The 13,133-nt window shown below is 34.3% G+C and overlaps 1 protein-coding gene across 6 annotated transcripts in view; it reads left to right on the top strand.

The window, feature by feature from the left end:
- SNTG1 (syntrophin gamma 1) overlaps window positions 1-13,133 on the top strand; it is a 351,164-nt gene that overhangs the window by 262,589 nt on the left and 75,442 nt on the right. For all 6 annotated transcript variants that reach the window (XM_084511328.1, XM_084511327.1, XM_084511323.1 and 3 more), the window contains one exon: window positions 5,437-5,475. In XM_084511328.1, the coding sequence (XP_084367454.1) occupies window positions 5,437-5,475 (39 nt within the window). The remainder of the gene's footprint in view (window positions 1-5,436; window positions 5,476-13,133) is intronic.

Here is a 13,133-nt window from a genome sequence, read left to right as displayed (position 1 = left end):
CTTAGCAAGGACAAAAATAGCAAGGACTAACCAATTATCAGTTCCAAATGTTAGTGTTATTTGCTCTTTCTTCCTCATCCATTAACATAAGATTATCACAGCATGGATTCATGTTTTTTCAAAAATGCTCCAATCTGTAATGATCTTGCTACCTGTTTGCAATCACTTAACATCCCACTGGTATGCACTCTATTGTTGCGTTAATACACGAGAAAGTTAAGAACTATTTAACGTATTTACGTTCTTGTCAAATTGTTATATTTTAATTATCTCTTAATGAATATAAGTCAGCTGTTATGAAATACAAACAGTTGATGAAGAAGGCTCCAAAGTCTGAATTGTTTGGGGAAATCCAGATATAAGATGGGTATAAATTAAATAGTAAAGGATTATTTTTAATGGAAAATTTCTGGTAAGGGAGGATACCTGCAGTTACATGACATCTACACACTGCAAGCAAAAGATAGACCAAATCATGTAAAAGAAGGGAATATCTTAGCTACCATCTAAGTCAAGAAAATACTGAGCAGAAGCTGGTGCCCTCTCACTCCAAACATTGCCCTTCAGTGTTGGTCGTTCCAAATGTACCAAGAGAGAATGGTCTCTTGTCAATTGCTCTATCCTGAAAACAAACACCTACTGTATCATTGCTTCTTCCAGAGGCCCTTGTACCTCTGTACCTTGTACCTGAGACCCACACTGTCATTAAAGATATTTCCTAGTAGCTTATTAGACCTGCTGAGCCACTAATTTGCAATGTATTTTTTCAGAGAATGGGTTAAAAGCAAGCATAGTACACAGAGACTTTTCAAACAAACAAATGTTTCTATCTGAATTGTTGAGAAATGGAAAAACCTGGAATTGGTGCCCTTAACTCTAAATCATATTGCCCTTAATAGTCTTTAGGGTGGAATATGCTCATCGAAGGGCACATTTCCTCATCATCTCATGAGGATTCTGTGATTACATTGGAATAGCAGATTTGATTAAAATAAATAGGTAAAAAGGTCAAACAGCCCCATAATAAATAGCAGTTTTGAAATTATACATGAAATGTATAATTCTTATGGGAACTGAAAGTAGTTATTGTAGTGCTATTTGCTCAAAGAAAGTCAGAAATAGTAGCTCTTGGAGGAATGAACAATTCAGTTTCAACTGAATGTGAAAGTTTAAAACCCAGTTTTGTCAGCTTAATCATGCCAGCAGGACAACAGAAATAAGGTACAAAGAAGATGATAGTATGGAGGGATATTCTGCTTCCTGCAGGGCTTCCTGCTTCTCTGGCGTGAAAGCAGTTAAAATTAAAATAAAATAAAATAAAATAAAATAAAATAAAATAAAATAAAATAAAATAAAATAAAATAAAATAAAATAAAATACCAAGCACATACACCTGAAGCCAAATCCTGCTCATCTGCTCACCCTGCTGAAGAGTGATGTCTCTTGTGCCCTTTCTTTGTTTCTTCTGTGGAGCTGGCACAGCCATCATTGTGAAAAATATCCACCTGTGGCAACATCTAGTGCATGAATTATCTGAGTATGTCTGTGGTTCATTCTTCTCTTTGTTTGACTTCATATCATCTGCCTGTCCAGTAGTCTTTATGGCTATGATGTCCTAATGTATTTGCCCATCTGTGTTTTCAAAACATACATAGCCTGATGTGTTTGTCCTCCTATCCCAATCAATTATACTTCAAACCATTCTTCTAAGATACTCGCTGCTAACATTTCTTCTTTCATTTTTCATCTTTTATCAATAGCGCTTGCCTAGTTAATAGTCAGACACAGCATCCTGTGGACAGTTTGTTTTTGATCTCATCTTCCTCCTCGGAGGATTAGGTTATCACCAAATCCCAAACTACTTTGAGGGGGTTCTTAGAATTTTCTTCCTAATTGACATTCATGGAAATTGAACCCAAATAGAATTAAGTGCTCAGCCCCTGTTTTGCTGAACATAATGTAGACGCAGGTATTTCTTGTTAGCTTAAATGCAGCTTTCATAATGCTTTCTGCATGGATGTCTTCAGTTTTCAGAACAGAATTTGCTTACTGGCTTCCTTTGTCTCTTTTTGTGCACCTCCTGATTTTTATTGCTCTGGTTAATCAGGTCTTTCTAATAGATGTTCTCAGAGTGCCTGCTTTCTCTCTCTTCCCCTTCCCCTTCCCCTTCCCCTTTCTCCTTTCTTCTCCTTCTTCTTCCTCTCCTCCCCTCCCCTTACCGTAGTATCTGCAGAGTGTTTTATTTCAAAATATGTGCATCTGTGTTTGAAGTGTATCATACCTGGTGTCCTTTGTTAGTCTTCTGGAGAAAACAAACATTATTCATGTGGCATTAGTTGCATAGCATTGTGTCCCGTTATTGTACCTGATAATTAATAGTTTTATTATGAGTTCAATAACGTTATGGAAGACTGAAGGAACATTTGTCTTTTAGATAATCTATCTCAAGTAACAGAAAAAAATATATTTTTCACAAATTAAATCAAAAAACTTTACCTTTACATTTTGATTCCTAAGGATCTGTGGATCTGCATTATCTGTGGATTACATTTATTCAGTGGATTTTGTAACATGTTGGAAAGACCAATGTTGCTTAATGGTTTTCCTTCCATATTCTCAAGACAGTGTATCTCATAATCTTAAGATCAGTGACTTCTGCTATCTAATTTTAGAGCTTTTTTAGTTTTGATGGAATGACCAATATTTGTGTATGTGAATCAGTGCATGTTGTGGTTTAACCCATCAAACAGCTGAGCGCCACACAGCTGTTTGCTCTCTCCTCACCCCATCAGTGGGACAGGAGAGGGAATATTTTTAATTTTAATTTTAATTTTAAGTAAAACTCTTAGGTTGAGATGAAGAAAGTTAATAGAACAGAAAGGGAAGGAAAGTATTAATTATGGTAAAGGAATATACAAAACAAGTGATGCATGATGTAATTGCTCCCACACACCCTAGACAACCACCCAACAACCCCAGTTTTATCATTCAGCATGACACCCTGTGTTATAGGATATCCCTTTGGCCATCCTGGGCCAGCCATCCTGGCTGTGTCCCCTCCCAGCTCGTGGCACACCCCCAGCCTCCTCGCTGGCAGGGCAGCACCAGGAGCTGAAAAGTCCTTGGCTCTGTGTAAGCACTGCTCTGCAACAACTAAAACATTGGTGTGTTATCTGCATTATCCTCAATCTAAATCCAAAACGCAGCACTGTACCAACTACTAAGAAGAAAATTAACTCATCCCAGCCAAAACAAGGATGTTACATGATAAACAGTTAAGGGATTTCTCAAACTAATCAGACTTTATAATTCTTACTTCCAGGTAGAACTGAACTGTTGTAATGAATTTTGTAAATTTTATCATACTTTAAAATAATGTGTTACAATAAATCCTCACAGTAGTACCTGAAAGATAAACATGATTGTTTTAATTCATCAAAGCAACAAGAGGTAAAACAGCTAGGCAATGCAGGTGTTTAGATTGTACTTTAAGAAATGAGATGGAAATCCATGAATGAGAAAATGATGTTTGGATCATGCAGTTAGATTTCGTAGGAGTATTTAAAGTCCACAGAGACTCCTGATGTTCTTAGTTTCTATTAAAAAATGAAGTCCTTATATATGAATTAAAAATAAATATTATCAAAGTATTTCATATGTACCTGTCTTGCCACTTAAGACATTTTCAGTATTTTGTTAAGAATAGTAAAATCTTGTTTTCTTGGCCATGTTCTTTCATAACTCAAATTTTTCACAGGCTGTAGCCTGGCTTAAAGTAGAGGGAAATACACAGTTTTGACAAGGATTTTAATAGTACCTACTAGCACAAACAGGGATTTATCATGCTGGAGTATTTCATGCCAAATTTAGAAATAAATCCCCAAAATCTTGAACCCTCTGTATTTACGTAAATAATAATAAAGTTTTTCATCTATATTTTCTTTTGAGAAATTTTGTAAGATGGTATCTGCTGAAGTGTGTATTCATTTTATTTTAATGCATTGTCCATGGAGTGCCATAGCTCCCCAGATCCTTTCCTTTATATGTTAAGGAAAGGAGGAAACTGAAGCTGATGCACGTGCTTGAAGGGAAGGTGGAAATGTTCTTATGACACTTTTAATTCAGGGTGCATTTGAAAACCAACTGAAATTGCTTGCCAGCATATTCTTGACAGTGAGAATTATCCTTGAATAGCCAAACTGTGGGATGTCAGTGACTTAAAGACTTGCTTATTATTTGCATGAAGAATGCAAAGAGGTTACCACTGTAATAAATATTCTGTTTTAAAGTATGCAAAACATGGTGTAATTCACAACCCTGCATATAGTTATTCAGAGGTGAAATTATAAACACCGAATAAAGTTCAATAGGCATTCTTCTAAGATGAATTCTAAGAAGATCTTCTAATCCTAAAAGCATTGTTCTTCCTACCTTTAGCTGAAGCAGTGTAAATGTTACATTGTGGTATCAGGGCATGGTTGGCTACACGATTGAATCATTGTTGACAAGGTCTTTATTTATTTATTTATTTATTTATTTATTTATTTTCTCATTAACCCATAGCTAGAAAAGCAATTGTGAAAAGTTGACATAATGGAGCAGAAAAAAATAGAGATAAGTATCTGTCATGAATGCAGATAGTAGATATGCTAGGTTTGCTCAAAGGATTTCAAGGCTTATTTTTAAAACACAGATAATATGTTTATTTCTGATACTAATGGCAGGAATGGGTATGTTCCACACCTAATTCTCCTTGTGTTGAACAGTTTTGAGTCAGGTAGCTGGCAATGTTTATTTAGAGGGAGTCAGTGATCTGCAGGGCTAAAATACAAACTCCTTATGAATCTTGCATCTCAGACTGGGTTACTGTTTACATTTTACCTAGTGATATTGCTTAATGTTTTTATATTACTTGAACAATTACCAAAACTAAATTTGCACACCTGATTCTGCATCTAGGTTAGTAGGATAGACTATGTGATGTTTCAAAGGTTATTCCAGCCCAATTTTTCATCATTCTCTACGGAACGGTATTTTCTTAAAGCATGATGACTTAGTGAATGGCAGTAAATTGATCTGAATTACTTTTATACTTAAATAATCTAGTTTACATTAGAGCTTCTAGTCAGAAAATGGAAAAATAGGTAGTGTTGTACAATTCAGGAATATTTTTGTAAATATTCTCCTTTCCTATATTCTGAAAAAGCAAAATAAACTACACAGTGACTCATCATCATCATCATCATCATCATTATTATTATTATTATTATTATTATGTCTCATTATTCACTATGGTTTTCATTCTTATACTGTAGAGGACTTTACACAGTTTGGAAGGAAGTATCTGATATGTCTTTAAAACCTAACTTTTATTTTTATTTTTATTTTTCTTCTAGTGGTTGAGATCTTAATCTATTTCTTCTTTCACTTTTATAGATTAAAAAAATCAACAGGAATTTTCCAGTAAACCAGCAGGTAAGAAAAATAAAATTTGGGGTACTTTATTTCATAATTTTTATTTCATCTGTACTTAACTGTGTAATAGCTGTGCATTATTTTAGCTCAAGTGTTCTAGATAGGTGTTTTTTAGAGAGTACCTTGCTGCCTCAGAATATATGTATATAATATATATATATAACATATAGAATATATATTCTAATATAACATAACATAACATAACATAACATAACATAACATAACATAACATAACATAACATAACATAATATAAATATATTTTATACACACACACACACACACATATATTTATTTTTTTCCTAAAGTCAATATGAACTGGAATGTTTGGTAAAAGTAAGATCATGCCTAATCTTTTCAAGCTGAAAAAAATAAAAGTTTAATGCACATAAGTTTGATGCACATATATTTATACTCATTTTCTTCAGATTGCATCTTACCTATTTTATTATAAAAGCAGGACTGTGAGTCTTATACTTAAGAGAGTTAGCCATTATTAATCAGTGTTCTTCTGAAATTTTTAAAATGTATGAAGTCTTTTGTCTAATGAAAGCATAAAAATGAATATTTATCCAGTGTTATGGAGCAGGTAGTAGGAAAATTTGGGGACAAACTACGTCATCTGATTGTCTCCAAGATCATCCATTGGCACTCTCATGTTACTGGAAGGCATTGCAATGCCTTGAGAAAGGTTTCTTGGGACAAAGAAATAGAGCTTTTTTCTTTTGAGAAATCAGATTTATTTTTTTTTAAAAAGTAAGTAAACCTACAGACAGCTCAAAGTTGAAAGACAGAAAGACTTCAAAGTTTAAAGTTGAAAGACTACTGTTCTGAGGTTGTAGTTGCTAGAGGCCATAGTAAGAATGGGCAACAGTCACATCTCCTTGATAGGATCAGCATATATTTTACAAAACCATATAAACAAAGCACAGATAAAAAATGTCACATTAAAGCTGAGTACGCTGTAAAGTGATCAAAGACTCATTTGGAACATAGTCCCATACCACAGTAAAGCCATTAAGTGTACTGTGCAAATCAGCAGTTGAAAATGTGACTGTTTTGTGGTGGGGTACTTATAACAAAGTAAGTTTAATAAAGTAATTTTAATAAATTAGACCAATTAATTAAGTTTAAGTTTGTGTTTTGTGTCACAACTGTTGCATAATGGGTGTTTCATTTTAAGAAACTTAAAATAACGGGAAATGGAGAACTCTGATTTATCCAGAGGAATAAATTGCTTCCATGTACAAGAAAAATATGTACAGCACTGAGATGCAGACTTGACTTCAAGAAGACACATTTGAGGAATAAAAGTGCTTTGTCTCTCTTACACCACATCTTTAGACAGTCAACATTATATCTGAGTTACACATCTCTGGTCCAACTTTATTAATCTGGAATTTTGCCAAATCTAACTCAGAAGGCAGGGGTAGACATTATTGTTTTATTTGTTTCTTTCTCCACAAATCATAACAAATGAATAATAATAATAACTATAGCAAATATTTTTATGAGTATGTATAAATAAAGTCAGAATAAATTACTTAATTATATAATAAACAATTAGGTGTTTTTGTTTGCTCTTGATTTTCAGTACTTCATCTGCGCTACAATCACTTAGATTTTTAGAAAAAAATATCTCATCCTTGCCTCCTGGTGTCACCAAGGGGAAGTTTTTTGCTGCATTCAGAAATCAAAATTAACAATTGCAATTGGGCGTTTTCAGAACAGTTCATATAACATTGTCTGATGGCAGTGGCAAAGAAGTGTTCCTATCTCAAAGGAAGGACAAAATTTCTAGTAAACAAAAAAGTTAATATTTCACTGTTCTGATTTACTCTGAATTTATTTCCTTGCTTTTATTACTATAAAAATGACAACAAAAATATAAATAACTGCTATAATGTTCGGCCAAGCTATCATTAATTCAGAAATATCTGCTGGTTTTGAACTCTTGACATGTATGGTCAGTAAAGCATTCAATTCCTTTTCATTAGAATTCCAAAGGAAAGCAAAAATAACTCTTGCCTTGAGTAGCTTGTTGGTCATGTTATCTGCCAGGGCAGCCTGTAATTAATGTGTTCTTTTCTCATCAGCATCAATCACTATCTTTGAAAGGAATTACTGTGGACCATTTCAAGGAAGTCAGCCAAAGTATTAAACTGAGAAGAGAAAGGCAGATTAGGATGTAAGGTCTCACGGTCCATCAAATACTAGAAAAGGAAAAGGCTTACTGATCCATGAATATCTTGAAATTTTAGGGAACATTTGTTTCAAAAGCAGACTTCTTTACTCCTTTTTGGATTTACCTTAAGTAAAGTATTTTTGTTGTTGTTGTTGTTCTATTTTGTCTTTTTATTATTATTATTATTATTTTTAAATATAACTGCTTTTTGAGGTAGGAAATAAATGAGAAGACACTTCTGAGAAGTGTCACAAAAAATTACACAGATATAAGGTTAATTTCTGTCTTCTGTTATGCAGCAGGCATTAATATGATATGCAGGAAAGGAATGTGCATTTTTCTTTGTTACATTATCATATCATTTATTTGAATATTAAATTATCACCTTGAATTTTGTTATTGACATTTATTTTAATTAAATATTTTTCTCTTAGGAATTAGAATAGCTATTTTTAACTTGTTTCTGCAAGCACATCGTGAAATTGAACTCAAGCTGATCTGGTTATGATTTTACTACCATATTTTTCCTTACAGGAAAGTATAATATAGTTTTAATAAAAATATGTATTTTATATAAAATTATTTATATATCCATATAATCTAAGATAATTAGTGAAAGTTACAAGCATATTACCTTTTTTTTAGTACACCTGATGCATCTCGTTCAATAAGATGCAGTAATTAGACAAACTTTGACAGATAGTTTCTACGCATCTGTAGTGAAAATAATAAAGTCAGTTTATTGAGAATCATCTATTGACTAAGCATTTTTAGAATTCTATATTTAATGAGTACAAGTGGAAAAGGATGGTTTGATCATGCGTCTTTTCATTTCTTCCTTAGTAATAATATTTCTCCAGTATATTTTCAATTTCTTCACTGTATATATTAAAGATAGATTCTTGGTAAATAAAAATAAATTTCATTATTTAACTTTTTCTTTCAAATATCCTCCTTTGCTAAATGCTCATCTACTAAGGGGAATAATATAGTTCTCACTTCTAGATATTACTATTATCTAAAAAACTTGTAAATGTCTTGATTTTACACTTGCATCTATCTAAGCAAAATTTTCCATAGAGTTTACCATCATTTATATAAGTATCTCTCTATATATTTGGATTTTAATTAATTGTTAAAGGTAAAAGAGGGAAGGCGGTTGTCAAATTAGGGTCAAGGAACTGATCCTATCAGAATTCCTTTGTGAATATAGTCATGATTTAGAGAAGAACATAGCACAGGCATCAATTGGCATTACATTGCAGAAACAAATGAACCTGCATGGGTGTGGAAGTTACTCTGACGGTGTTATCTAAATGTTTCAAATGAAAGATAAGATATATTTATGGGAAATCAAAAGTTCAAGGATGATGAACGCCAATAAGAAAGTAAAAAGTCCATGGACAGCATGAAGTATTTAGAAGTTCTGAGAATGATGCTAATAGGTTTAATAGTGGTGGAAAGATTATGCAAAAGATGATGGAAGAGTACCACAAAATGTTGTTCAAGAAGACTGTGAGAAAAGAGAGAAATAAACTTTCCCCTTGCCTGAGCTGATATTGGTGAAACAAACACTTCAAGGTAGTAAAAAATTAAAAAGTCAGCAACATTTCGGAATCAAGTATAGTTTCCTCCATGTGTGAGCTACATATAGAACCTAAGTATAGAATATCTAACAGAAAACCTGAAATTAATTGAGAAAAAAAGTTTTTTTAATAATCTGACACTGAAAACAATGCATCTGGGAGGCAGTAATACCAGACACAGGTACAGACCAGGAGAGAAATGTCTGGGGAGCAGCTCAGCAGAAAGCAACCTGGGGGTGCTGGCAGGCTCAACACGAGCCAGTAATGTGCCCTGGCAGCCAAAAGGGCAAACTGTATTTTGTGATGCCTTAAACATGACCTACTGGTCAAAAGAGGTGATACTTCCACTATATTTAGTGTTGGTGTGATCTTACCTTGAATATTGTGTGCAGTTCTGGGCTCCACAATATTAAAAAGGATGTTAAGGTACTTGAAACATCTGGAGATGGGCAACAGAACTGGTAAAAGGGCTGGAAGACATGTTCTCTGTGGAGAAGTTGGGGTTGCTTGGATAGTCCAGTTTGGAGAAAACAAGGCCAAGAGGCAACTCCACTGCTCCCTGCAGCTTCCCAAGGAGGGGAAGCAGAGGGAGGTGCCGGCCTCTGCTCCCTGGGAACCGATGACAAGATGCTAGAAACGACATAGAGCTGTGCCAGGGGAGGGTCAGACAGCATGAGGAAAAATGTCTTTACCATGAGGGTGGTCAAACACTGTTGCAGGCTTCCTAGAGAGGTGGTTGATGCGTCATGCCTGTCAATGTTCAAAAGTTCTCATAAATATGCTTTAACTTTTGGTTAGTCCTGAAGAGGTCAGGCAGTTGGACTTGGATGATCTTTGTAGGTCTCTTCCAAATTAACTATTCTATTTTTCTCTTTCTGTTTAAAATTATGTATTTTCAGTAGACAAAATTTCCATGATACCAAACAGAAATGCATAAGGACCTCTGAGCAGAGAGGCATGATATTTCAGGGTTTCATCCAGAGGTTTCTTTATTTGATCAGCCAAGATGGAACAGGAAATGTAGGTTTGTTTCCTCTTCTTGGAGCTCATCACCAGTGTTACACTGAGTACAGCAAATGTCAGCTCCTGTGAGAGCCATCATCAGGCAGGGGGCTTCTGAAAGACAGCATCAATTTTCCTGCAAAGCCTTTCCAAATGGCAGGAAAATACACTGTACCTCAGCAGAGCATGTACTTCACTACCTAATTTCTTTTCATTTTGCAGTCTTTACATTAGCCACTGTGAGTTTGTGAATATTCTGGTGTCAGCTGAAAATCTACTTGGTAGCTTCTAGGAAAATCAGCGTTAGATAGCCCTTCTTACAAAATCTTCTGATTCTTCTTAGTGTAGGAAACCAAATGTATTGCCTCCAACTACTGGAGACTTTACTGCACTTATAACTCTCATTTACATATCATAATACATCTCTTTTAGATATGCAGTGCAATTTTGTGTTTAGAATTAAAACTTAGTTCTTACCTTGATTTCACCTCCTCCTGCACCCACACGTAGTTTATTAAATTGCAGTTGGGGAAGTCTGAACTTTCTGATTCCACTTTATCTTATTTTACTCAGTAAACTAGCAGTACAAAGCAAATTCGGTCCCTGGCAAAAACAGGGAACTGATTTTCTACTTTCCTGGCTTCTGGTTATGTTCACATACATGTTGACAAATGCAATAAATAGCCTCTTGCTTCTGTACTACAGAGAAAAGAGTCAAGCCTCAAGGTTTAAAGATAATCAAAGAATCTGCACAAAATGGTTCTCTTCTGTGGTATTACAAGTACACGATGTTAGGAAATGCCTACAATTAATATAAATAGAACTGCTATATTCTTTTATTTCTCATATCTTTTCCATTATACTATTGAAAGTTTAGGTCTGCTATCTCTTTCAAGATCTGAGCATTAACCTGACACAGTATCTGAATCTCTATGTTTTTAATAGGCTAATTTCCATAGCTGCTGAAAATTCCACCTGTGATTCAAGCATACCGGTTAAACTGACAGCATTAACTACCAAAAAAAAAATAAATACCAGCTTCAGGGGGGAAATAAAAGAATATAATTTTAATAAAATGATGTTTCATAAAATCCTGTTTTTGAAAATTAATCTACTTTTGCTCTATGTTAAACAAAGACAGCAAAAATGGTATAGCACTTAAGGAGGCATATAAGCAGAGCAGACGCGTGCATCTTCATGCAACCTTTAGCTTTCTCTTCTCAAGGTTACCAAATGCTGTAGGCATTACTTTCAAGAGAAGAGCAAAGAACAGTTTACTTCCCTGCATGCTGTCTAAGACGGGTGTTTTATTTTCCAAGAAAGGACAAGTATCCTAATACTAGGAGTGCATTGGTATTCTTTGTGTGTATTGCAATTTTTTCCACAGTGGAGAACACATGTTATCAAAACAAGGAGAATTCCTGCCCATCTCTCATTGGTTCAAAGGTTCAAAAAACTATTTCCTATGGTTCTTTTTCTAATGCAGCTGTTGATGTACAACAGTGTTGATTCACATTATCACCACTGCTTTTCTCAGCCACAGAGATTGTTCTGCTCATTCTCACATTTCCCTCTTGGATCTGTAACACTGATTTTGTTATTCTACTTCAACAGGGACTGCAGGCCATCTCCTGCCTCAGCTCAGTGCATTCATGCCATGAACATTACATCTCAACATGAACATGTTATGTCCATGCACAATGAAATGAAATACAATGCAATATAATGAATATATTTCATTAAATACATGAAATACAATGTTCATGCTATGAACATGCTATGAACATTGTATCTCAACAGATCTGCTTCCAAATTCTCCTTTGCTATGCAAAGGGTAGTACAGTTGCTGTAAGAAAGAAAGAGGTCTTTCCTGAGACACTACTGCAGTCCAGTCAGTCTCTCAACCCTGATAGAAAGCTTTACATATGGAACAGGGATAGGAATATCTTAGCGGAACAATGTATATAAACTTCCTTTATCCATGCTGCATCTCTTATCTTTATTATGACAAATTCAAAAATTATTACCCTCCGTTTGTCATCAAGGATGACCTCACAGAAAAAGGATAAAGGGGGAAAAAATATAGTCCTTAAGTAAGACACTATTTCTTTTCTATCCACAGACATCATAAGTATTTTTGAAAGATTTGTCTTGTCTCCACAGAAGATGAGATATTCTCATTAAGTAATCTTAATTTTTAAAAGAATCTTTCCCTCTAGAATTTCCCTATGTTTATGAGAAAATAATTGGTAGCTGTCCTTGGCAAAGTTAACAGTTTATGAGAATCCATGCAGCTTTAGTACTTCAAGATATTACTTTGGAACTAATATCTTAGCCTATTTCATAGATTCTTATGTCTTTACTGAGCAGTGTTTCAAGCTCCACAACTGTATTTAATTCAGTTTTAAAACAATGTTTAAGTTTTAAAAGTTTTAAAACGTTAAGTTTTAAAACATAATTAACTGATGCCACATTAAGGCAAGAAACTGGATTATAGCTGTGTGTGTCACATTCTGCAGTACTCGGCTTTTCTGAATCCCAGTGTTTTGCAGCATATGTATGTTCTCACTGATTTTCATAAATACAGGTGGGTATACCCATTTTCTCTTACTTTTGATATCATTTAATAAAAAGAAATACATGCAGTGTTATCAGATCAGCTATGTAATACCATTTTATATTCTGGCTTAATAAGCTACTGCTCAGCTTGATTAAAGTTATGCAGTTAGAACAGTCTCATTTAAAATCACTTCTAAAAACTCTGGTCACTGAGTTTGTTTAATAAAACATAACATTTGAAAGCTTTATGAAGGAGACTACACACAAATGTCATGGTAGCTGGTTTGCGTGTCACTCAAGCCACTGTCCTTTGCTGCAGATGAGTTAC

Source organism: Aythya ferina (genome assembly GCF_964211825.1).
Source record: "Aythya ferina genome assembly, chromosome: 2".
Classification (NCBI taxonomy): domain Eukaryota; kingdom Metazoa; phylum Chordata; class Aves; order Anseriformes; family Anatidae; genus Aythya; species Aythya ferina.
The sequence above is the reverse complement of the archived record's forward strand: the minus strand, read 5'-3'. Positions and strand labels throughout refer to the sequence as shown.